Source organism: Bos javanicus, chromosome 4 (assembly GCF_032452875.1).
Source record: "Bos javanicus breed banteng chromosome 4, ARS-OSU_banteng_1.0, whole genome shotgun sequence".
NCBI lineage: Eukaryota > Metazoa > Chordata > Mammalia > Artiodactyla > Bovidae > Bos > Bos javanicus.
Window position 1 is genome coordinate 62,076,711 of NC_083871.1, and position 27,620 is coordinate 62,104,330.

At 38.6% G+C, this 27,620-nt stretch overlaps 1 protein-coding gene and 1 long non-coding RNA gene across 3 annotated transcripts in view; one reads left to right on the forward strand and one right to left on the reverse strand.

Moving 5' to 3' along the window:
- LOC133246144 (uncharacterized) overlaps positions 1–11,252 on the reverse strand; it is a 73,742-nt gene extending 62,490 nt beyond the window's left edge. The window contains exon 1 of the long non-coding RNA XR_009735931.1: positions 11,026–11,252. This is a non-coding gene — a long non-coding RNA (uncharacterized LOC133246144). The remainder of the gene's footprint in view (positions 1–11,025) is intronic.
- Positions 6,418–27,620, forward strand: part of HERPUD2 (HERPUD family member 2) — a 36,067-nt gene continuing 14,864 nt past the window's right edge. The window contains exons 1-4 of one of the 2 annotated variants that reach the window (XM_061414153.1): positions 6,421–6,752; positions 6,949–7,359; positions 22,966–23,043; positions 26,399–26,512. In XM_061414153.1, coding sequence (XP_061270137.1) covers positions 7,213–7,359; positions 22,966–23,043; positions 26,399–26,512 — 339 coding nt within the window. In that variant the 5' untranslated portion in view covers positions 6,421–6,752; positions 6,949–7,212. Of the gene's footprint in view, positions 7,360–22,965; positions 23,044–26,398; positions 26,513–27,620 lie in introns of both variants that reach the window. The other variant, XM_061414154.1, reaches the window with a different exon arrangement.

Below are 27,620 nucleotides of genomic sequence, written 5' to 3' on the forward strand. Positions count from 1 at the left end.
AGGGACACAGGAGCCTGGCGGGCTACAGCCTAGGGGTTGCAAAGAGTTGGAAACGACTGAGCAACTAAGCACAAGAACCACTCTAATGGCAGAAAGCAAAGAGGAACTGAAGAGCCTCTTGATGAGGGTCAATGAGAGTGAAAAAGCTGGCTTAAAACTCAACACTGAAAAAAAATTAAGACCATGGAATCCAGTCCCATCACTTCATGGCAAATAGAAGGGGAAAAAGTGGAAACAATGACAGGTTTTACTTTCTTGGGCTCCAAAAATCACTGAAGACAGTGACTGCAGTCCTGAAATTAGAAGACGCTTGTTCCTTGGAAGAAAAGCTATGACAAACCTAGAAAGCCTATTAAAAAGCAGACACATCACTTTGCTGACAAAGGCCTGTCCAGTCAAAGTTATGGTTTTTCCAGTAGTCATGTATGGATGTGAGAGTTGGACCATAAAGAAGGTGGCGTGCCGAAAAACTGATGCTTTTGAATGTGCTAGAGAAGACTCTTGAGAGTCCCTTGGATTGCAAGGAGATCAAATCAGTTAATCCTAAAGGAAATAAACCCTGACCATTCATTGGAAAGACTGTTGCTGAAACTGAAGCTCTAATACTTGGGCCACTTGATTTGAAGAGCTGACTCACTGGGAAAGACAGTGACAATGGGAAAGATCGAAGAAGGCAAAAGGAGACGGGGGCGGCAGAGGATGGGATGGTTAGATGGGATCACTGACTCAATAGACGTGAATTTGAGCAAACTCTGGGAGATAGTGGAGGACAGAGGAGCCTGGTGTACTGCAGTCCATGGCGTTGCAAAGAGGCTGACATGACCTAGCAACTGAATAATGAGTAGTACGTAAACACTCTCACTGCACACTGTCTTTAGCAAATGGTTACTGAAATGTGTAGTTCTTTCACATTTCCCTTTCATATCTGCAACATGGACAAGGAACAAACAGCTCATAGCGGCCTCTAAGTAACTGCTGATTTGTATACATTCCATGCTAACTATTTTTCCTATTCCAAATACCAAGTTAAACACCACCAACCAATATTCTGGGGACTAACCTTTACTGATCAATGAAAAGAAATAGAGGAAAACAATAGAATGGGAAGGACTAGATATCTCTTCAAGAAAATTAGAGACACCAAGGGAATATTTCATGCAAAGATGGGCACAATAAAGGACAGAAACAGTATGGACCTAACAGAAGCAGAAGATTTTAAGAAGAGATGGCAAGAATACACAGAAGAACTGTAAAAAAGAGATCTTAATGACCCAGATAACCACGACGGTGATCACTCACTTAGAGCCAGGCATCCTGGAGTCTGAAGTCAAGTGGGCCTTAGAAAGCATCACTACAAACAAAGCTAGTGGAGGTGATGAAATTCCAGCTGAGCTATTTCAAGACCTAAAAGATGCTGCTGTGAAAGTGCTGTACTTAATATGACAGCAAATTTGGAAACCTCAGCAGTAGCCAAAGGACTGAAAGAGGTCAGTTTTCATTCCAATCCCAAAGAAAGGCAATGCCAAGGAATGTTCAAACTACTGCACAATTTCACTTATCTCACATGCTAGCAAAGTAATGCTCAAAATTCTCCAAGTGAGGCTTCAACAGTATGTGAACCAAGAACTTCCAGATGTTCAAGCTGGATTTTAAAAAAAGGCAGAGGAACCAGAGATCAAATTGCCAACATTCATTTGATCATCGAAAAAGCAAGAGACTTCCAGAAAAACATCTACTTCTGCTTTAATGACTATGCCAAAGCTTTTGACTGGGTGGATCACAGCGATCTGTGGAAAATTCTTAAAGAGATGGGAATGCCAGACTACCTTAACTGCCTCCTGAGAAATCTGTATGCAGGTCAAGAAGCAACAGTTAGAACCAGACATGGAACAACAGACATTCCAAACTGGGAAAGGAGTACAACAAGGCTATATACTGTCACCCTGCTTATTTAACTTATATGCAGAGTACATCATGCAAAATGCCGGGCTGGATGAAGCACAAGGTGGAATCAAGATTGCCAGGAGAAATATCAATAACCTCAGATATACAGACGACACCACCCTTACAGCAGAAAGTGAAGAGGAAATGAAGAGCCTCTGGATGAAAGTGAAAGAGGAGAGGGAAAAAGCTGTCTTGAAACTCAACATTCAGAAAACTAAGATCATGGCATCTGGTCCCATCACTTAATGGCAAACAGATGGGGGAAACAATGGAAACAGTGACAGACTTTATTTTCTTGGGCTCCAAAATCACTGCAGATGGTGACTGCAGCCATGAAACTAAAAGATGCTTGCTCCTTGGAAGAAAAGCTATGAGAAACATAGGATATTAAAAAGCAGAGGTATTACTTTGCCAGCAACAGTCCATATAGTCAAAGCTATGGTTTTTCCAGTAGTCATATATGGATGTGAGAACTGGACGATAAAGAAAGCTGAATGTCAAAGAATTGATGCTTTTGAACTGTGGTGTTGGAGAAGACTCTTGAGAGTCCCTTGGACAGCAAGGAGATCCAACCAGTCAATCCTAAGGGAAATCTGTCCTGAATATTCATTGGAAGGACTGATGCTGAAGCTGAAGCTCCAATACTTTGGCCACCTGATGTGAAGAACTAACTCATGGTAAAGACCCCGATGCTGGGCAAGACTGAAGGCAGGAAAAGGGGATGACAGAGGACGAGATGGTTGGATGGCATCACCAAAGCTGTGGACATGAGTTTGAGCAAGCTCTGGGAGTTGGTGATGGACAGGGAAGCCTGGCGTGCTGCAGTCCAGTCCATGGGGTCGCAAAGAGCTGGACACGACTGAGTGACTGAACTGAACCTTTCATACATTGTTCTATACACATATACACATAATTAACAAAAATGGGATCATATTTACATACTGCTTTTATTGTGGCCAAGTTCAACAGCATCAAAAGCATTTTCAGGTATTTAATTTAGGTGGCTGTACATTTTATGCAAAGATGGGCTCGATAAAGGACAGAAATGGTATGGACCTAAGAGAAGCAGAAGATATTAAGAAGAGGTGGCAAGAATACACAGAAGAACTGTACAAAAAAGATCTTCACGACCCAGATAATCACGATGGTGTGATCACTGACCTAGAGCCAGACATCCTGGAATATGAAGCCAAGTGGGCCTTAGAAAGCATCACTATAAACAAAGGTACTGGAGGTGATGGAATTCCAGTTGATCTATTTCAAATCCTGAAAGATGATGCTGTGAAAGTGCTGCACTCAATATGCCAGCAAATTTGGAAAACTCAGCAGTGGCCACAGGACTGGAAAAGGTCAGTTTTCATTCCAATCCCAAAGAAAGGCAATGCCAAAGAATGCTAAAACTACCACACAAATGCACTCATCTCACATGCTAGTAAAGTAATGCTCAAAATTCTCCAGGCCAGGCTTCAGCAATATTTGAACCGTGAACTTCCTGATGTTCAAGCTGGTTTTAGAAAAGGCAGAGGAACCAGAGATCAAATTGCCAACATCTGCTGGATCATGAAAAAAGCAAGAGAGTTCCAGAAAAACATCTATTTCTGCTTTATTGACTATGCCAAAGTCTTTGACTGTGTGCATCACAATAAACTATGGAAAATTCTGAAACAGATGGGAATACCTGCCTCTTGAGAAATTTGTATGTAGGTCAGGAAGCAACAGTTAGAACTGGACATGGAACAACAGACTGGTTCCAAATAGGAAAAGGAGTTCGTCAAGGCTGTATATTGTTACCCTGCTTATTTAACTTCTATGCAGAGTACATCATGAGAAACGCTGGACTGGAAGAAACACAAGCTGGAATCAAGATTGCCGGGAGAAATATCAATAACCTCAGATATGCAGATGACACCACCCTTATGGCAGAAAGTGAAGAGAAACTAAAAAGCCTCTTGATGAAAGTGAAAGTGGAGAGTGAAAAAGTTGGCTTAAAGCTCAACATTCAGAAAATGAAGATCATGGCATCCGATCCCATCACTTCATGGGGAATAGATGGGGAAACAGTGGAAACAGTGTCAGACTTTATTTTTCTGGGCTCCAAAATCACTGCAGATGGTGACTGCAGCCATGAAATTAAAAGACACTTACTCCTTGGAAGGAAAGTTATGTCCAACCTAGATAGCATATTGAAAAGCAGAGACATCACTTTGCCAACAAAGGTCCATCTAGTCAAGGCTATGGTTTTTCCAGTGGTCATGTATGGATGTGAGAGTTGGACTGTGAAGAAGGCTGAGCGCCGAAGAATTGATGCTTTTGAACTGTGGTGTTGGAGAAGACTCTTGAGAGTCCCTTGGACTGCAAGGAGATCCAACCAGTCCATTCTGAAGGACTGAATGGGATTTCTTTGGAAGGAATGATACTAAAGCTGAAACTCCAGTACTTTGGCCACCTCATGGGAAGAGTTGACTCATTGGAAAAGACTCTGATGCTGGGAGGGATTGGGGGCAGGAGGAGAAGGGGATGACAGAGGATGAGATGGCTGGATGGCATCACTGACTCGATGGATTTGAGTCTGGGTGAACTCCGGGAGTTGGTGATGGACAGGGAGGCCTGGCGTGCTGCGATTCATGGGGTTGCAAAGAGTTGGACACAACTGAGCTACTGAACTGAACTCAAAGCAAAATAATAAAAAAGTCATTTCTGTCAGATACTGTTATCATCTTTACAGTCATATTTCAATCTCTTGAATGTTCATTACATTTTAAAATGGTTTTGTCCATGTTAGTCAATCTTTGATGAATCCTACTTTAGTGTCTATCACAGTAAAATGTACAATCTGTCTTAATAATCAAGGTATATTTCACTAATAATGTACACCTCAGTGTGCCAAGTGAGATGATCACATTACTCTAAAAGATTCCTGGAAGTCTGAGACATGCGCATTAGCGATATGAGCTGCAGGGTTGGATAGCAGTGTCGAAGCAGTTGCGTCAGGAAGACTTCCTGGCTTAAAAAAGAATTGGACATCAAAGAAGACTTACAGCAGTCACTTGGGACTTAAATGGTGGCTAATTATGCCATAAAGGATCCAGTCTCTTTCAACTGTTCTGGTCCACCATCTTTGTATTTATAGGCCTTTGTTCTATCTGTTGCTTCATGACTGAGCTGTGGCTGCCCCACCACTGGCATCATATTCCTCCAGGAAGAAAGACAGGGGTAGGGCAAGGATGAGCTCTAGTCTACAGAACATGTTCACCTGAACACTCTCCTAGAAGCCCCAGTAGCAACTTCACCTTTCTTCTTATGGGCTATAATTGTGTCAAAAGGCTGCTGCTAGATGAAAGGGAGCCTGAAAAAGTATTTAAAGCTAGAATTAAGTTAAGGTTCTATTAAAATGACTAGATACCAGGCAGAAAAAGACCTGCTACAGAAAATACAAGTCCTAGCAAGTTGTTCTCATTCCATGACAAGAAATAAAAGAAACTTCACTCTTCAGGTGGAGGAGAGGATGTAAGGGATCCTGCTGCATCAGCCGTTGAGAGGAAGAATCTCCTCTTGGTCTAACTTTCCTGAAAGTCTTACGAAGCTGAGAGGATTAGACCAGGTCTCCAAAGCCCCCTGCATTATCTGTTTGTAATCCACCTCTAAGTGGACGCCTGGAGCTGAGCAAATACGCATCTAACAAACTTAACTTACTGCACTGACTCTTAAACCTGTGCAGAGAATAGAGAGTAAGTCAGCTTGGGGCAGTAGCCTGAACCTTCGCGGTCCCAACGTCTCAGACATAAAACAGAAAAATCTGTCTTCATCTCTCACTGAACACACAATACCTGCTCAGTCAACATATACTTGTCAACTTCTGAGAAGATGAAGAGGAAGGACACGGAAATTAATATTTAGTTGACAGACTGCCATACGCCAAAACTGTACCAAATGGTTTACATAGCTCATTTACTCAACAGCACGCAGTCAGGTAGGCATCATCCTCCCCATTTAGAGAAACAAAGTGAGGCTCAGAAAAGTTAACCTGGATCACAAGTAAATTACAGGTAGCCTTCAGGTTTAACTGAAAGCCTTCCCCATAAGCAACGTACCCATAGTCTCTCCTCCACTAAAGATCCAGGTACCGTGCCTTGCACACAGTCGACACAAGAAATTTTGGGCAGAAGTTTGATTCAGCATTCGACAACTCTAAGGATGGAGCAACACTTCCCAAGTCTTCGAGGTGTGGTCAAACCAGAATGTGCTAGTGCTAAGGCCCAAATGCTGCTGGAGAAGCGGGGCGGAGGGAATGGTCTGCCCTGGCGGGCTCAACGCACCCACGCGGCCTCCGGGCGAGCCAAAATTTGGCCCAAGGTGTCGGGAGCCAGCCACGGTGGGCGGCGGGCTGCGCCGACAGGACCTGGAAGGCCGCGTGCCGGGGCGAGCCGCCCGTGACGCATTTCCGCCCTGCGTTTTCCGGCTTAAAGGGACCCGGACCTTCTTCACAACAACAACAAAACCAGCGCGCTCGCGGCCGGCGCCCCGACTCTAGTCCCCGCCCTCCTGCCACCTGCCGCCTTCTCGGCCGCACCCGGCAGTGAGCCGCGGCTCCGCTGCCCGAGGGGTCGGGCGGAGAGCTGACCGCGCCCTTCGGCCAACTTCTCCAGCTGCCACCGCGCCGCCTCGCGAGACCCGGGGCCGGACCTTGGGCGCCGCCGATCAGCAGGAAGGGTGCGGCCGCCGCGGAGGACGCCCGGCCAGACTGTGCGATCGGTGGCCGCGCTTGGGCGCGGAGGGCAGCGGTGGCGGGACCCGCGGCCATCTCTCAGGTAGCCTTGCCTGTCACGGCTGGCCGCCCTGAGCGGCCCGTCCCCTTCTCTAACCCGCGTGGAGGGACCATCGCGTAGGGGCCTTGTTGCGTTTCAGGCTGGGGGTCGCGGCGGGGGCGGGGCGGTGGCTCGGGCTGTCTCGCCCTCACCCCTCCCTTCTCACCGCTTTCTCTCTCACCCGGGCCTCCTTCTGTAGTCCGGAGCCCGGCGGAGCCCGGCAGAGCCCGGACCTGGCGGGGAAAACTGCACCCACGGCCGGGCCCCCAGACCTCGCCGCCGCCGCTGCCCATCATCTTCGGTACCTGCAATGGCCTTTGTATCGCCCGATGACTGACTTGGACAAGGAATATTAAGAACACACTCGCTTCCGTCTCCATCCCAGCTGCGCCGGCAGTAACCATCTCGGCTCATTTGGGCTTAACTGCTGCTCCTCTTGACTCTGTAAGACTTTGGGGGCACCATGGACCAAAATGGGATGGAGATTCCTGTGACCCTCATCATTAAAGCACCGAATCAGAAATACAGTGACCAGACTATTAGCTGCTTCTTGAACTGGACCGTGGGGAAACTAAAAACGCATCTGTCTAACGTGTACCCTAGCAAACCAGTAAGTGTCTAAAAGCTGGGCACAACTGCTCTGGCCAACAGCTTTTCGTGTCCTATACTCCCTTACTCCCTGCTTATCCCCTCCCCTTTTGAGTCAAATAGGTCTCTTTTTGACTGTGAGGTATTTTGCATCCCGAGGTTATGTGTCTCTCTTGAGTGTCTGAACCATCATTAATGTCTTCCTGATGAGGTTCAGTTAATTAGTAAAGAGTATACAGAAATATCAAGGGACGTGAGAATTGGCAGGCATACAGTAGGACTGTTTTCCTTGTACTCAAAGTCATCAACCTAATGTGCGAATGACAGATGCATCCTTTAAGAAAAAAGATAAGCACTACAACCCATATTAAAGCTTTTATTACTTATTAGAATAAAATTCCTTTTTACTTTAAACACCTGGCCCAGAAATTTGCTTTCTGCTGAAGAGCGAGTTTTTTCTTGGAAATAAGCATGTGACCTCTATAAAAGTTATAGTTTCCACACTAGTATATATGTTTTAAGAAGCAAAGAGTTTTTAGTTTGACTTTCTCCTGCCCCTCCCTCTCTCATTTTTCTCTTGTAGAGGACACAGAAATTTTCTTAATTTAGAAGAGAACAGTCCTTCCACCCCGCCACCATTTGGTACATCATTTTATTCCGTTCATATAGCCATTTGTAAATCAGTGTGGCAGTGTTTTCCATTCTGAATCATATCTGGATATTGCAAACATAATAAATAAAACAGTGCACCTCCATCTGTTCCCAAAGTTAGATTTGAAAGTTATCAACATAGTTGATAATTAAGTCTTGGAATAATTTAGAGAAGTATGTCATGTACAGTGTGTGAAAGTGAGGCTTTCTTGTTCTCCACTGTGTAAAAATTTCATTCCTGAATAAGTAGTTTTCAGCCATTACTAAACTTTTTTTTTTTTTTAATTAATGAAGAGGCTTGGATTTTTAGGGTGGCAAATATTTTTGGCATCTGGCAAATTTAAGCCAGCAGTAAGGATGTGTTGGAAGGCAACTGTGCTTTCCAGGTTTTACTTAACACTTGTTTTATGCACACAAGTAAGGAAGACACTTGATCTATATTAAGATATTAATGAATTAGTACTGTTTCAGTGTTACAGTATTAAGTTTAGTTAGGCGTTTAGGTTTCTAGAACAACTATAGAAATAGGGCAGTTATTGCAAAAACAGGAGATGTAGAAAAACAACTGTTAGTTCGCATTAGCTATGTTTGTCAGTATTTTTTCATACAAATATTCTTAGAAGGAAAAGTAAAAACCCTAATGTACTTAAGTACTTGAAACAAAATTGTTGGAACTCTAATTCATTCACATCTTGTCTTGAAAGCAAAGATTTACACAGGGGTAACAATTTCTTTTTAAAAATTTCTGTTTTGCGAAAGATTTCCTATTGCATATGATGAAGTAGAAAATAGCTTTTTAGGGTAGTTGGAATTGAAAGTCATGGATGTCCATAGTACTGTTCATAAAAGAGCCATTATGGAGCATATATCTTAAGTACTTACCTAAGATATATGCTCAAATATATACTTATGTGAGGATCTTTATGTGAGTAAACCAAAAGGGACTTGGTTTGTACTGTGATAGAACAAGAGTTATCACTTTTCTGAAACTTTTTCTTTTTAAGGAAGTGTATAAGAGAGGAGTGTAAAACACATTTGTCTTAACCTGCACCTGAGACAAGCCTGTTTTTGCCAGGAGTTCTGCCCTCTTAGCACTAATCTCCAGTGGAGGGCTGTCAGTGCCCATCTGCATCAGTCAGCTGCTGGAGGATAGATAAGCTGCAAAAACCCGCTTGCTTCTAGGACATGCTGGAGGCAGTTTTGGAAGCTGTACCAAATAATATGCAGCCTGTTAATTACCTAGCCTTGTGGCAAACCTTTTTTTGTCCTCCAGCAGGTTTTCTCCAAGTGAAAATATCTGAAGTTTATTTCTAGGTTAATGAGAGTGGGGATGGTGTACATGTGTTTTATTTTCATAGAACTTCACTGAAAACTTTGTAAGGTTATTAGATTTGACGTACTTAACATTCTAACTTTTTTATCATCTAGAACTGATTTGAAGTATCACAGTTGTTGAACAGACCAACTGTTTAATGGTACTCCAAAGCCATAGTTAGTCCTCAGCATAGGAATTGGAGTTCTTAAAGTTTACTTGTAAAGTTGTTATTTAGAACAGAGAAATTTAACAATATAAACAATATTATATTAATGATATAATATAAAGGAAGGTTAGGTTCTTATGACCACCCACAATGACTACTTAACATTGATTCTGTTTTAAAGTATTTCAGGTGCTAGTTGGTGTTTAACAGATCATTTCTCATGCCTAATTCTTTGCATCTCTGCCTGGTGGAGGTGGGTGGACTTTGAAGCAGAGAAGAGTTTAGTGCCTGGTAGAAGCAACTGTTTCATAGCAAGAAGTAGAAAGTTTGTAGCTCTCGTCATTACTGCTCTTATTGGGTCTGGTGGGTCAGGTAAGGTAGAGGCCTTGGTCCCTGTGAGCAGTGGCTTCTAGGAAAATAAATGAGAGCTGTTGGAAGAAGAATGGAGATTTAAAGTTGTTCTTTTAGGATCTCTACATGCTATTAATGGAATTCTGGCTAAACTTTGCAACAGTGTGTAAAATCTTAGGATTTTAGTTTTGTGGTCAGATACTGACTTCATTTAATTCAACCTCTCCTTCCCTCAATAAACCCAACCCACAACAAATATACTCCTCCTTCCAAAGCACATGTGCTTGGGCTTCATTGATTTATTTAATCAGGATTTATTGATCTGGCATATGAAGGCCTATGTATATAGTAAGCAAAAAGGCGATACGAGTCCTTTGCTCTTAAGTAGCTCAGGTCTAGTGGGGGATACAGACATAGAATATCATGTGGCTAGTGTCATACAAGAAGGAGGTACTGAGTGCTGTAGGAACACAGGAAGGGAACAGTTCACTCGAGCTGAGATAAGGGAATGTGAAGCTGTTTTAGAAAAGATTCACAGAAACATTTTTCTTAAAGAATTGAGAACAGTTTTAAGGAGGTAAGATGATAGTTTCTTTTTTTAACTGTTCTTTCAGAGCTATTGTTGCCCTGATGATTTTGAATGCTTTATATTGTCTAGTACCTGGTTTTATAGTACTGTGTTAAAAGATTATGCAGAAGTTTAAACAGTCATTACAAAAAACCTCAGATCTGAAATTGAGCTCTGGTGGAGATTTATCTAACTTTGGTATTGATACTTGGTTTAGAACATGGTTTAAGACCTGGTTAGTGCAGCAGTTCATGTTGATAGTGTATATAATTGTGAATCATATTCTAATATGACATTTGTCATCACTTAATGATTTTAGGTTTTCAGTTCTTAAACTTGGCCTGTAGTGTGAGATAATTACTCTGAAATTTAGGTAATTGCTACTAGTGGGTGAAGATAACCTATCAAGAGGACTTCTTTTAGTTGAGCAGTTTCAGACTTTGATCTAGTTTAGACCAGGTATGTAAATATCAAAATGGTTGAACTTAAAGTTATTCAGTAGAATGGACTGTCCTAGACAAAACTTTAAAAATGGGAAATAAAAAGTAAGAATCTCTAAATCCAATTAGGCACCTTTTTCATTATCTTGTTTCTTACTGTTTGCTCTTATACACAAACTAAGATGAACATGACTTACCCTGAAATCAATTTTGAAGGGACGTGTATCTTTTTGTTTCCCATTTTTCTGTCTTGAACTCAGAGTGCCTGTTGAACATGTCTCTCAGTTCTGGAGAGATTTCCCCTCTCTTGCTGCCTTTTCAAATTGTGCCTTTGCTCTGATTCTTTTAGAATTAAAGAAATAAGAATAGAACTAGTTGTATAGATTCTATTCTGAGAATGTAACATTGCATAATTGCCTACAGTTCAGATAGAAGTCTTTCATTGTCAGTGGAAGTAGCTTTTATAATATAATTTGAGGTTTATAACTCCCTTATTTTTGTAATCCCCTATTACCTTACTTAGGAAGGTCATTTTTTATAAAAAAAAAACAAAAACAAAAACTTGTAAAACATTGGCTATATTTCCTGTGTTGTACAATATATCCTTATAACTTAAATTTTATACATTATAGTTTGTATCTCTTAGTCCCCTACCCTTTTATTACCTTCCCCCTTCCCTCTCTTCACTAGTAACCACTGGTTTGTTCTATCTGTGAGTATGTTTCTTTTCTGTTATATTCACTAATTATATTTGTTATATTCACTAGTTTGCTATATTTTTTAGATTACACATATAAGTGATATCATATAGTATTTATCTTTCTCTTTCTGACTTATTTCACTTATCATAACTAGACAGGTCATTTAAAAAATCTGCTTGCTTAATCACCTCAAAACTATTGATTTAAAGGGGCTATAATCCACCCTACTTTTTGTTTTATAAGATTTTTATCAAAGGTTGATGGAAAGTTAAAAGTGTTGAATGAATGATGACTAAAGTGTGTTTTATTAAGCTCCTCTTGTAGCCTTTTTCTAATGTCTTTCTTGGAAAATAACAGTACTGTGAAGGTGATGTTTTGTTTAATCATGCATCAGTGCTTTTAAAAATAGAATTTTTCTAGAACTTTATTCCTTTCCTTTACATAATAATTTTTTGGTGTGTGTGTGTTTGGGGGTGGGGTGGGTTGCAGTGGTGTGTTGGTTGTGGGATTTTAGTTCTTTGATCAGGAATTGAAACTGGCCCTCAGCAGTGACAGCATGGAGTCCTAACCACTGGACTGCCATGGAATTCCCATACCTAATAAATACAGATTTGCTGGTCTTGAATGTTTTACTTAACTGTCATATTTGGTGCTCTGATTTTAAACTGACATTTACTAAGTGGTTGTTGTGTATACCAGTCATTCTACTAAGCATTTTATATATTTATCACATTTATTCCTCATAGGTTATGCTGTAAGTTTTATTATCAGCTCTCTGTTACAGATGAGGAAGCTGAGACTTGGTTATTTTTTTTGCCCAAGGTCATACAACTTTAAGTAGAATCAGAATTTGTATTTAGGTTGGTCTGGTCTGACTTGCAAGCCTCAGATCTTAAACATGTGGTTATATATAATAACATGAAGAAAGGCATTTAGGGCTTGGCTCTATCAGTTATATACTTGCAAATTAAAAAGAAGTAAGTAAACTGTAAAAAGACGTGTGTGTTCAGATGGTTTATCATCTAAAGACTACAGGTGAATGGGTAACATAGTTTTAATACTGTTCTAATGTATCAGTTTAGACTGTGGTTATTTTTGTTATTTTGATAAATTATAAAGAAGGTATAGGAACATAATATCTTAAGACTTCACAGTACATAGCTTTGCCTGTCTTTTCACATTCCTGCTTGTTTGTGTGACCCACAACAGTCATACATTCTGGCATCTCTGTTGTATGTATACCTAATTTGGCCTTTGAGTAGAAACAGCTAAACACAGAATGTCCCTTTGGAGTTCTAGAGGAAATTATTGTTTAAGCTCTGTGAGCTTTTTTTGTTTACTGTCGTTGTAAGAGGATAAGAGGTAGAGGCAGTTTGATTAAGCTGTGCTTCCATTTAAAGTCTCTCTAAATTTCCTGAAGCGTTAGATTGGGTGGATCTAGTGGAAATAAGAGGGAGATACATTTCAGTACAAATTCACAGAATTCATTTCCCATAGAAAATGATATTTTGTGCACTTCCTGGGAAATAGCTCTTTAAGGCTGTTTGACATTTGCAGCTGAATTATATGTAAGTACGGAAATGTTAGTAGTTAACTGTTTTCAAAGAAATTGGACTGTAGTTCTTTGAACCAACACGTAAGTTGACCCTTGCATTTGCTGAGCTGTTTGATTATGTTGAAGTTGGATATACTAAGGACATGATTTTTTTAAGCCAAACATAATCATGAGAGACCCATTGAGTCCTTCACATAAAAAATCTAATCTTTTGATACCAACTACATGACTTTCTGGGCTTCCCAAGTGGCTCAGTGGTAAAGAATCTGCCTGCGAATGCAGGAGACACAGGTTTGATCCCTGGATTGGGAAGATCCCCTGGAGAAGGAAATGGCAACGCACTCCATTATTCTTGTCTGGAAAATCTCATGGACAGAGAAGCCTGGCGGGCTACAGGCCATAGGGTTGCAAAGAGTCAGACATGACCTAATGACTGATGAGCAAGCAAGCAACATGACTTGCCAGAAATAAAAAAGTGTTGTTCTCTTAGTAAACTCATGTTAGACTCTTATGAATATTTTAAATGCATTAGGGATACGTAGTATTTCATTTTGCTATCTAGTTAAACATTAAAAAGTCAGACACTTCAGATAAAATATATGTAAACCTTTTAGAAAGAAAACATCTTTTCCCAGTTTAGGATTTATTTTTGTATATTATACTAGCAGATGAACTTTCCTCACCTTGGTTTTTAGCAATCTCTGTTAATAGGTAGCTAAGTTTTGGGGCCAGCTGATTAAGCAGCTGTTTATTTGGAGTGGTATAGTTCTGTCTCTGGGCTACTCAGAGTGCCAACAGGATGTTTCCAGCTTGGTAATTTAGCTGCCTCTGCTCTGCCATATATCACCAGGCTTCATCTAGGGTGGAGTGGTGGAGATGGTGAGAGTATTAATAGTATGTTGTACCAAGTCACTTCAGTCGTGTCCAACTCTGTGTGACCCTAAGGACTTCAGCCTGCCAGGCTCCTCTGTCCGTGGAATTCTCCAGGCGAGAATACTGGAATGGGTTGCTGTGCCCTCCTCCAGGGAATCTACCCGACCTGGGGATAGAACCTGTGTCTCTTATGTCTAACCTGCATTGACAGGTGGGTTCTTTAGCACTAGAGCCACCTGGGAAGCACTATTAATAGTATACCTGATAGGATTTGCTGACTATTGATGTAGGGTGTGAACAGAAGGAAGAATGGTGGTGCTGTTAACGGAAATAGTCAAGTGTATTTATATGTTACTCTGTGTAGACAGTATCTTAACAGAAGAAATTTTTAATTGACAATTTCATTAGTACTTTATTTTAAATTTACCAATCCTGAGTCTTCTGAATTCTTATATTTAAAGGACACCATGTAATGTTGTTTTAATTGAGAGAAAAATGAAACTTCTATTGTGCTAAGCTACTGAGATCTTGAGGTTTGTTATAGCAGTTAGTGTTACTTACCCTAACTAATACAGAAATGAATTTTTAATCAAAGTAAAAAATACTGTTATTAGTATGTCTGGATAAATAAAACTGTCACTTTTACAAGTTAAACTGAGTTTGAATTGAGATCTCAAAATCCGTTCTTTTCCTAATACTGTAGCTTATAATCCAAGCCAATTGAAAATTCAGTTGATGGTTGTGTGGTTTGTTACCGTGTCTAAGCACTGATTTTCCAGATATTTAAATTAAATTACTGATATTTAAACTGAATTTTTTCAGTATTTTTTTTAGTGGAGAAAATGTCAAGTCTTATTTAATTTATGCATCTGAAAACTTTTAATCTATTATCAACTGCAGTAAAATTAAATAATTCTTTTTCCTTTTCCTTCTGATTATCTGAAGGCATTTGAATATTCCATTTAAAGCAACAGTTTTAAAAATTGAGATATAATTCAGATACTATAAAATTTACCCTTTAACACGTACAAGTCAGTGGTTTTTAATACTTAACAAAGTTGTACAATCATCACCACTGTCTGGTGTTCTAATGTCCAGAACATTTTCATCACCCCATACTCACTAGCCATCACTCCTCGTTCTCTGTTTCCTCAGTCCTTGGTAACCACTAATCTACTTTTTGTCTCTATGTATTCACCTATTCTGAAAATTTCACATAAATGGAACTGTAATACATATGATCTTTTATGTCTTACTCTTACATTTAGCATGTTTACATGATTCATTCATGTTATAACATGTATGAGCTCTTCCTTACTTTTTATGACCAAATAACATTCCATTGTATGTATTAATCAGAGAAGGCAATGGCACCCTACTCTAGTACTCTTGCCTGGAAAATCCCATGGATGGAGAAGTCTGGTGGGTTGCAGTCCATGGGGTCGCTAAGAGTCAGACACGACTGAGTGACTTCCCTTTCACTTTTCACTTTCGTGCACTGGAGAAGGAAATGGCAACCCACTCCAGTATTCTTGCCTGGAGAATCCCAGGGACGGCGGAGCCTGGTGGGCTGCCGTCTCTGGGGTCGCACAGAGTCGGACACGACTGAGCGACTTAGCAGCAGCAGCAGCGGTATGTATTAATAGATGTCACATTTTGTTTGTCCATTCATCAGTTGGTAGGCATTTGAGTTGTTTCTGCTTTTTTCCTCTGTGCATATTCTCTTACAGGCTTTTGTGTGGATATGTGTTTTCTCTTCTCTTTGGTATATACCTAGGGATGGATTGGATGTGTACTGAGTCATATGGTAGCTTTCTGAGGAACTGCCAAGCTTTTTAAGAGGCTATGCCATTTTATATTCCCACTAGTAATGTAAAAGGGTTCTACTTTCTTCACATTTTCATCCATACTTGTTTTTGCTTCATGTATTTTTTGGGTGGGGTACAATGTAATTTTGTTATGTTCTGCTTTTTTGAAAATTGATGGTCCCTTGCTGTGGAAAGATAAAAGTTTATTTGAAATAGACTATTTATTTAGAGAAAAGTTAATACTAAGATACCAACACACGATTGTTCCTTGATAATAACATGGTAATATCAGTACCATTTGCAGAAATGAACCAGATGAATTTAGCACCAGCAAGTATTTTAAGCTAGTATTGTGATTCATAGACTAAATACTAACTAAATACTTCATTTTCTTTCTTAATGATTACATGTAAAATAACTGATACCATGAATTTCAAATAAGTTATGTCTTCCAAATCTATGTAAATGCTTTTGGATTCATAACACTTCATTTAATAGAGTGGCATTTAGCATCTCCTCTGCAGAACACATGGCTAGGCTATGGGAGCAGAGGGATGAGCTAGACAGACATGGACCCTCTTTTGTTCTTGACAGTCATATCCCACTTAGGGAAATAAACTCATGCACATAATTACAGATTATGATTTGTGTTATGAAGAAAACAAACTGGGTGTGTAAAAGAGAATACTCTTCTTTAAGTTTGTAAATCAGGTAAGGCCTCTCTGAGAAGGTCATTTTAAAGCTAAGACCCAAAAGATGATTAAGAAAGAGTTAGGTGTGCAAGAGCTGGGAGAGAATACTACAGGAATGGTGTCTGAGTTGGTGACGAGCTTAGCATGTTTGGAGATCTAAGTGATTGCCCATTTGGCTAATGAGAGAGGAGGAAAGAATAAAATCAGAGGATGTGGGAAAGAGATGGAAAGCAGATCTGCTGGGACCACCTGGTTATGGTAAGGAATTAGAATTAAATCCAGACTGGTAGAGATCTACTAGAGAGAGACAGGAGTGATTCACATTTTTAAAAGATCACTCTGTTTACTGACTGTAGACCAGAGTGTGTGAAGACCAATTAAAGATGCTGTTTATTAATATTACAGAAGTTCAGGCAAGAGGTAACAGTTTAGATTAGAATAATGACAATGGAAATGGAAAGAAATGGACTGAGAGGGGCTTCTGGAGATAGAGTCCGTGAGATTTGCTGATGGTTAGATATGTTAGACAAGGTGAGAGAAAAATTGAGGATAACGCCCAGAGTTTTGGCTTAAACAGCTGGTGGCAAGTTGTTTAAGAAATAGGGAACAAGTAAGGGGAAAGATCTGGAGATTTGGGAACTGAGAACTGTTGTAGATGTTTTGACTTTGAGTTGCTTACTAAGATATCTGAAGGTGGGGACTTCACTTGTGGTCCAGTGGTTAAGATTCTGCATATCTACTGCAGGGGACATGAGTTTGATCCCTGGTCCTAGAACTAAGATCCCATGTGCTGCCTGGTGTGGCCAAAGGCAAAAAACAAACAACAACAACAACAAAAACTCAAAAAGATATCTGAAGGTGTTAGATGTCTAATAAATGGGTGGGTATATGGATCTGGGTCTGAGAGGGAGAGAGGCCTTTGATAGAGAAGCAAATTTGCATCTCAGCTGAAGAAGCTTTCTTCACTTTTAAAATTGGATGAAAAATTTAGCCAAGGACTCTGGAGGGACAGTGACCAGTGATATGAATGAAATGTACAAATGCCTCTTAATGGATTTTGTAAACTTTGACGGCTCTTCCAGAGGTGCAAATGGTGACAGCCATGGCCTTTTCTCCTCGCAAATGTCAGAACCTTTTGCTAGGCACTTTTGGCCATGCTCTTCCTCATCCTGCTGAGGGACTTGCTTGGCCATTACCCAGCTTTCCTGTTCAGTGGGTATGAAAGAAAGAAAGTGAAGTTGCTCAGTTGTGTCGGACTCTGTGGCCCCATGGACTGTAGCCTGCCAGGCTCCTCCATCCATGGAATTTTCCAGGCAAGAGTACTGGAGTGGGGTGCCATTTCCTTCTCCAGGGAATCTTCCTGACCCAGGGATCGAACCTGGGTCTCCAGCATTGCAGGCAGATGTTTTTACCGTCTGAGCCACCAGGGAAGCCCGTGGGTATAGGCTTTAAAAAAATAGGACTTGGCAGTAAGGGATTATCAGTCTCTGGGCTTTTAGTAGTACTATTTCAGTCAGCTGTATTTTGGGTTAAATAGATTGTGTGCTGTTAGGTTTGAAAGTTTGATGAGTATTTGTATGTATTTCTGAAACTAGGACTCATAGTTTTAGGACTAGGAGTTCTCAAAATCTTTAATTTGGAGTTTTTAATTTTCACATAAGAATTATCATTATAGATAACTGAATGATTGCTTTATAGCTGACTCTCATGAGATTTTAGTACCTATATTCTAAACTAAGTGATCTTCCTAAGTGTCTTTAATTTATATGGCTAAGTTTTTCAAGCATGGGCTTCTGGAGTCTGTGAGGTTGCTGACTGATAGTGGTCTGTATTGTTTCTGTGAAAAAATTGTTTTTAAACCTATCTACTAAACAGTTATGAGAGTAAACTAAGTTGGATTGCCACTGTACTTAATTTATATATATACATGTCAGTAGTCCAAATATTCTAGCATACTTTTATGTCCCATCTTGTTTAAAAATGATACTTGTGATCAAGTACATGATTAATTCCATTACTGCTACAGTTTAATAGTAAAGTGGAGATTACCTATGTAGAAAGCAGCTAATACATAGTTTTCTTACATTTTGAAGTAGTTGATAAATACTTCTTTCATCCCATCCACTCAGTACATCCTTTCACTAAAAATCTGAAGGTAAGTAATTTATGCTTTGCACATGGACTTCTTGACTTTTTTTTTTTAAACTAATTTCAAATATTTTTCTATGTAGAGAAGGTGAAATGAATTAAAAGTTTTCTTTTTGTTATTTATAAATGGCATTTTAAACTGATTCTTGAAAGCTCTTCAAACATGGAATAGGGCTTGCTTTTTTATTCATTAAATTGATAGTTATTGCAACTTTAACCAAACCTATTTAGCAGTATCCTAATCATGTTCTTATACATAATGAACAAAGGTAGTCTGCCACTGGTCATACAGCTTATCAATACTGTCACAAAATCTCATTAATCCTCATGAAACTGCATGATGTCAGAGAAGCAGTTGTTAGAGATTAGTATCAAATGCTCATTGAACATTTTCTGAGTGTTCTGCTCTGTTGTTAGAGGTTTGTGTGCATTTTTATTGTTGTGAAAATTCAACCTTGTGAAATGGGTACTATTATTGCCTTCATTTTTTAAATAAGAAAACTGAGGCAAAGAATGGTGGTAGTGGGATTGTGTACAAGTTTCTTAACACTTCTTCGCCTCTCTCTGCCATATTCTTCTCTAAGTTCAACTCCTTCACACAAGATTTTACCCCTTATGAGTTACTCAAGAACATTGTTCTGGAAATTTTCTGTTTTTCTCTCCTGCATCATCACTTTCCTGAGGATGGATTATTTCTATTGGCATACAAACATGTTATTTCTCTTTCCTTAAAAAAACAAAAACACAAAACAGTAAAACAAACAAGATCCTCTTTTGACTCCACTTCCCTTCCAGCTATTACTTTCATTCCCTTTCTGTCTTTAGTGTACAACTCCTTATAAATTGTGAATATTCACTATTTGTAACTGTACTCCTCTCCTTTTCTCTTAAATACATCCCAGTTAAGTTTTTACCCTACTGTTCCACCAAGATTGCTTTTATCAAGGTCACCAGGGAGCTCTATGTTGCAGGATATGGTGGGGGATATAGAGAAATGAATAGTATGAAAGAAGGATGTTATGAGTATATAACAAAAACCTAGAAACATTCAAATATCCATGTTGTAAATTTTAGTCTTTCTATGTAATGGAGCATTTAAAAAGAGTGGGGAAGACATCTTTATACTGCTAAGGAGTAATTGCCAGGGTAAAATAGGTGAGAAAACAAAGTACTAAAGAGTGAGTATTGTGTTCTACCTTTTATGTGAAAAAAGAAGGGAAACACAAGTGTGCTTATATCCACATTTGTTATGTTGTTGAAAAACCATGGAAGGGTATTTCAGAATTACAGAGGAAGAGGGTAGGGGACAGAAGCTAAACCTCTTTGTACCTTGTTCTATAATTTTTCCTTTGTTTCTGTGTATGTTATATATAATTTTAAAAATTAAATAGAAAAAAAATTCCTACACAGTTTAACAATGTCAGGATGTTAACAAAATTACAAGTAATTTTGAAACACTATTTTGACTACATATCTCTAGTAGGATAGATCTAAGGACTGAAAAAGTGACAAGAAATCTTAAACCTCATCCAGAATTATTGCGATTATACATAGTAGGATAAAGCACATAAGTACTTTTGCTAATGGCATAATTTTGTTAATATCATTAGTAAAAAAGATTTTCAGGGTGACAGATGTATAAATAAAATAAAAAACCATATACCATTCAATTAAAATCAGAAAAATGAATATTCACTCTGGGTTTAAGTTTCTCCTTTGCAAAAATACATATTTTGTATCTCTCTTGAAGAATCTTAGAAATAATAGCAAGTGACCATAAGTAGCCTTAGGCCCCAGATTTTGTCTTTAGATGCCATTTCCTATTAAAAGGAATAAAGCCCCTGGAACTGTGGCTCTCTCCAGGCCTGGCAAAAGAAATGTGGAAGGTGAACCTTATGTGCCCGAAAGCAAGGAAGCTCTTACATACTACAGAGGTCAAAATTATTTTCTAGCCCTAATGAAATAATGGATCTAGGCAGTTTGATCTAAGTTATTAAAAAGGTGAATGTTTGATGGAGACTTCATAGGGATGAATCAGGCTGACAATATTTAAACACACTGATCGATCTTAACATGACTAAAAGTAGGTCACCCAGTCTACATGTGCTAATAATGATGTGATACAACAGGAAGTTCTCTTGTCAAACAAAAAAGAACCTGAAGTTAATCAACCCTCCGGATCTAACTGCATTTACAGAAGACTACAGGACAAACTATAGGATACCAGGACACAGTCAGTTACATCCAGACTGCAACATGTACCCAGGGAAAATTTTGAAAGAAGTAGAAGCTGTTAAAAGATTAAAAGAGACATAACAACCCAATTCCATGTGTGGACCTTGTTTGATTCTGATTTAGACAAACCATCAGATGGTAAAGAATCTGCCTGCAATGCGGAAGACCTGGGTTCAATCCCTGGGTTGGGGTGAGCCCCTGGAGAAGGGCATGGCAACCCACTCTAGTATTCTTGCCTGGAGAATCCCCATGGAGAGAGGAGCCTGACAGGGGCTGCAGTCCATGGGGTCACAGAGTTGGACACGACTGAGTGACTCAGCACAGCACAGCACACATCCCTAAAAAGACATTTTTGAGCAAGTGGGGAAAATTGAGCTGTACTGGATATTACTTAATAAGAAATTAATGTTAATTTTATTGAAGGTGGTAATATTGTGGTTAGCTACAAAAATAATTGCTACAGATACATGCTATTTTTTAAAACGTGAGAAGAAATGATATGGGGTGTTTGCTTTAAAACTCTTTTCCTTGCCAAAAATGAAATGGGGGTGGGTAAATGAAACAAGAATAGCAAAATGTTGATAATTGTTGGAGCTAGATATTTGGGAATTCCAAAGATGGTAAGGGGCTTCATTTTATTCTCTCCACTTTGTGTGTGTTTGAGAATTTTAATAGTAAAGTAAAATCATAAGAAAAGACTGGTATTTTTTGTATCAAGTGATATGACATAGTATCTATGAAATGTTTGAACTGATAGTTTATTATGGCTATAGTATTTATCAAAGGAACTTCTTTAGGTTGCAGCTGAAGTAATAAGTATATTGTAGAAACTTACAAAGCATCATCTAATTCATTTCTCCAGGGCTTAAATCAGTCTTTATCGCTTAGCGTTTAACTTACATAATTTACTATTGTGCCCCACTCACTGTTCATATGTATTGATTAAAGTTTCAAGACTTGTGATATGTAGTTTCTCAAAAAAATCCTGTGTTGTATTTGGTTGTTTATATATAAGAATTTGTATATGTGCATTTTCGGAATGGTGCACTCAAAAATACTTCTGGGGAAATTAAATTCTGCCTAAAAGCTAAGTATCTTGGAAGGACAACTATACCTTTGGTACCTAAGGACCCTTGAACCACAGGTCTTAACTACAAAATGGCTCTTTTTACTGTGGTTAATTTTAATGTAAGACTTTTTTATTAGCCATGTTGCATATATAGACTGTTTGAAAATTGTTACAGTTATTGTTTGGATTTGGCATGTTTAGTAATTGTCAATATAGCCAATATTTGTTTTAATAGAATTCAAGGAACGCTTGCCTGTTTCTCCATTATGAAATAGGAGGTCTTATGGGAACTGTACATAAATGTTTTTATTTTAAATACCTAATGCTTGTAGTGTGAGCACTTAGCAGATTTATTAGAAGTACAAAATAAGGCAGAGATAACCAGAATTTATTTTATATTTTGGGTTGTATATGGAGATGGCACTTGGATCTCCATGCCCTTGAGTTTGTTTTTCTTTAGTCTTGTGTTTTTGAAAAATGTACAAATGTATTCATGAGAATGGCAAGAATAATAAAAACTAGAATAGTTATCTAAAACTGTAAACTATATGCAAATGGCTTTGAATTTAAAACTGATAAATTACCCTGCATGATGTTACTAAAGAAGAAAATACATTTTATGTATACTTTTGATTAAAAATACTGACAAAATAATGCAGAATAACACTGGTGACCTTGGAATTTTATCCCATTGTTGATTGTTAATAGAAAGCCAGCCACCTTCTCATTAATAGTCTTGAAGGTTTTTAATGACAGTCACACATGCATTGCATTATGGCTGAAAGACCAACTTCCAATTTACTTATTTTCCCCGTTTTAAAGATAATTTGGTAATTATCTGTATTTTATTATATCTACAGTAGATATGTTACCATTTGCTGAACTTTTAATGTCTTACATGGAATTTGGAAAAACCAAATTCTTAAATTATGTCAGTTTCCTGCGTATTTGTGCCTAAAGGGAATTTTACTTTACCCGTAGTAAGGCATCTTACTCCCAACTTTCAATTTGTATAATTAGAAAAAGTTGAATTTTTTTCTTTATCCCATTTCTTAGTTGACGAAGGATCAGAGATTGGTGTATTCGGGCAGACTGCTTCCCGATCATCTGCAGCTGAAAGACATTCTCAGAAAAGTAAGCTTTTCCACCACTATTCAATACCAGTTACTCAGAGTGCCGAGGAAATATGTTCTGAACTTTCTTTTGATATCCAACCAATTTAGTTCTTAGACACTTAAAATCAACCCTTTTGGGTAGCATAATAGGTGATTCTGATTAGTCAAAAGTTTTATATATCCATCTGATAGCTAAATCTGATAGCATTACACATTTGTGTTCAGGGATTTGTTATCTTGTGGAAGAAAGCCATATTGACTTATCATTAATGCAGGAGTAGAGTGCTCAAGTAGACTGGTAACAGTCCCCTCTCTTAAATCTGTTTTTGATGAAACTACATGACATTTTAATACAAGTTAACTTGGGTTAGGAGTTTAATTTTGGGACCTCAAATATTACAGAAGGAAGCCCACTTGGTCCATTAGCAAACTTTGAATCCTGGTACTCAGAGTTAAATATATTTTAATATAATTTTTGGATAGAATATTAGTTACTTTAATGGCAGCTTTTAGCTCATGTTTATTTATAGAATTTATACTTTTAGAATTTTTCTGCATTTGAGATTCTTTTTGCTTGTAAATGTAGCAGAATTGAATATGTAGCTGTTAGGTTTCACTTTAGATTTTTTATGTAACTCAGTGTTTTCTGGATATCCCTAATCTCTTTATGCTCTTGTGTATGTTTATGATCACCTGTGGGAAATTTTAAAAAACTTTACACTAGTGTATTCCTTCTGTTTAGATAGTTGACTTTGTAGCTTTGCTAGTGTGACTTCCTGCTGTCATTTTCATTTTAATCATGTAGTTTCAGGTTGCCAAAGTGGTTTAATAACATCTCTCCCTGTCTCTCTCTCCCTACTTCTCCCTCTATCTCAAAAATACTGGCTTTTGTAGCATATATCCTCCCCTCTTTCTTTTCTTAATAGACTTTATTTTTTAGGGTAGTTTTAGGTTCATAACAAAATTGGGAAGAAGGTATAAAGATTACCTATATAACTCCTACCTCCACACACACACAGCTACTCCCACTAACAGCATTCCACATAAGTCTACATTACAGTGCTACAGTAGTTAGAGTTGAAGCCTGTATTGACATCATCACCCCAAACCCTAGTTTACATTAGGGTTCACTCTTGGTGTTGTACTTTCTGTAGGCTTTAATAAATGTATAATGACAAGGATCCACCTTATAATATTGTACAGAATATTTACTACCCCCCAAATCCGCTGTGTTCCACCTCTTCATTTTCTTTCCTGGTTTTATCCTTAAAAACTTTTTTCACTATATGCTCTTTGAAATATAGATTTATTATTTTAACCCAAGGATAGCTAGAGTCTGAACATGCATACTTCTAAAAAGGATTTTACTGCCAGAAATCATTCCCAACCAGAATACTTAAAATGCTTTGGGATTTCCATGGTGGTCCAATGGTTAAGACCCTGTGCTATCCCTGATCAATTGACCCTAACCCTAACCCTAACCCTAATCCTTGATCAGGGAACTGAGATCCCACATGTGCCTCTATGGCCAATGCGTTCCCCCCCGCTCCCCCCGTCCCCACTAAAACAACAACAACAAACAAAAACCACCCAGCTTCAGTCAAAGGACTGTTGTGTCCCTTATCATAGAACATTTTGAACAGTATGTTTACAGTTCGAACAGATCATTGGACTGTATAACACTTTACTTCTTTCAGTTAAATGCTGTCATTAACTTTACCTGTTTAGTTATAAAATGTCTTATAGAAACATTTCCCAAAGGTGAATAAATACTATGAGGTAATTGTGGTTAATATGACCTTTGAAACTACGTTTGTAAGGATGACCATCTTACACTTGGATGCTTGTTTTACTGCTCTGTATTCCCAAGCTAAGGGGACATTGTAAATCAGGCATCCTTTCTACCTGCTTTGCTTGGTGTACCTCATGTAATGCTATTTCTGGGAATGCCTTTAGTATTCTAACTCCTAGTAACTTCTTCCTCTAAACCCATAAACAGTTATAGTTCATGCATCTCAGTTTTGTGCAAAAGACTGATTTATGTATTTCTCTAATTGCTCTCTAATGTGCTAGTCTGTTCTTTTAAAAAATATTTATTTATTTATTTGTTTTTCGCTGCTGGGTCTTTGTTGCTGTGCCAACTTTTCTGCAGTTGTGGAGAGTGGGAGCTACTCTCTAGTTGCAGTGTGCGGGCTTCTCACTGCGGTGACTTGTCTTGTTGCCAAGCATAGGCTCTAGGGCGCCCGGGCTTCAGTAAATGCCGCTCTTGGGCTCTAGAGCACAGGCTCAGTAGTTGCGGTGCATGGGCTTAGTTGCTGTTTGTGGGATCTTCCCAGATCAGGGATCAAACCCGTGTCTCTTGCATTGGTAGGCAGATTGTTTACCACTGGGCCACCAGGGAAGCCCTAGTCTGTTCTTTTAACAACATCATGAGTCTCCCTAGGGGAGGGCCTGACTCCTGCCCTTTCTTGGATTCACCTCAGAATTAAGCACAGTTCTTGTTTATGGAAGATGATGAATTCCCAGAGCTTTGTTTCTCTTTCTCACAACTGGGCATCTTTTTTTTATTATTTCCTGCTGTGCACCACCCCCCCTTTTAAAAAATCATTTTCTGATTTTTTCTTTTTAAAATTGTTGCGCCATCCTTTGTTCTTCTCTGCCTCTCCTTACTCTACCTTATTTACTTGCTTTATGCCTATGATAGATATACTCATGAAATCATTAAGCTAAAATGCCAATTAATTATTTTTAGAGTATTTTCCTTCATATTTAGAGTATTTTCCTTCCTCATAGTTGTAGATTTATGGAGAAACATTTGGAATATTTACAGAATATAGTTCAAACATATGCTCTATGTCTGTGTATAAGTGTTAGAGATAAAACCAGTTTTTGACTTAAAAAATAAAATACTATTGCTAAAATTCAGACAGATGAGACTGTAGTGAGGCTATTTGAGTTTCCTTATCACTGTAAGTTTTCAAATAATGAAAACATTTACTATTCGAAGTTTGTAGGCCTAAGCTTTAGTGTGACTGTCACAGTGCTGATATTACTGTGTGTAGTACTTTTATACTGAAATACTAGGTTGCGTTGACACAACTTTACAGCAGTGTTTGCTTCAGAACTCCTTGGTATACAGAATAATAATTTTTTCATGTAGTAGTTCCTGAGTATTGAGACCATTCTCTAAGCGTGGAGGAAGCACTGAATTCAGAAGGGTCCCAGTTTATGTGCGGGTGACAGCAGTGTGTTACTAACAAAAGGGCTGTGGTAGGAAGACACTTAAGTTTTGAGTATTTCTGCCTAGCCACTGACATTTTTGAGCTGTGTACTTTCCAGTACTACCCTTTAAATGTAATTTTCTTTAATTTTAGCAAGATGAGTATCATATGGTTCATCTAGTCTGTACTTCCCGGACTCCTCCCAGTTCTCCAAAATCCAGCACCAATAGAGAAAGTCATGAAGCACTGGCATCCAACAGCAATTCTGTGAGTTGTTTGGGGCAGAGTAAATGCTGAAGTTTTCTGATTATCCCTTCTTGCCTCTAAAAACTAAGTGGAAAACAGAACAACTGGATCTCATGGGTGGTGAGACTGGGTTGTGAACAGCTTAAGTTAGTCATTTAAACTTCATTTGTAGAGATCCAATACACAGTGTAATCCCCTGAAGCCTGTTCCCCATGAGTTATAATTTGCAGGTCAAATTATAACTCATTATGGCAGGTCAGTAATAGACCCAATTTTCAGTATTTAATTACTGAAATACTGAAAAGACAGAATTATGATATGGTTATATAATATAAACTCTACAGCCAATATTTCAGAAATGTTTAAGGTATTTTATATATTATATTTAATCAAGGTAGATTAAAGTATGTAAACTTTAAGTTTGCTAAATCTTCTTGAAGAAGATTACTTGTTCAATAATTGTTTTTTAAAATGACTGGATTTGAGTGTATATTCCAACTATGGGAAGAATAATTACTTGATGTACCCAGTTCTTTCAGACTTGAGTATTCATTTTTCCCTCTTTAGTTTTCCATCTGCCTAAAATTGTTTTGGAAATTTAAAAAACTAGTTGAACTTTTCAACTTAGACCTTTTTTACACAGTCCAAATTCTTTTATGTTAAATTATTTTTGGTTTCCCGTAGAAGCTTTATGGGACACTTTTGGAGGTGAAGGAAAAGGATTGGTTGAGTGGGAAGCTGTGTAAAGCTCCCCGGAGCGGGGACTTTTGTGCTGCTAAGTGTACTTTCCTTCTTGTCAGGAATCCAGCCAAAATTTTGAGGAGGGGATGAATGGCAGGGGTGATAACGAGAGACTGGTTGTTAACTGCATCTTTAAGAAACCAGATCTTGTAGTTGCTCTCTTTAATTAGCATAGCCTCAATGGTAAGTATTTTCTAGTACTAGCCGTGGGAATTCAGCTTTCACTAAACTGAAAGTTGTTTTGTCCATAAACCTAAGGGTCTTTGTATGTTTCCCACCTTGCATAAGAAGGGACAAAACCCTGTACTGGCATAGAATTCTCTTTATAGTCTTTGAACAGTTGTGTTGCTCCAGTTTCTGTTGACAGAGAACTTTCTTTTCCCTTATC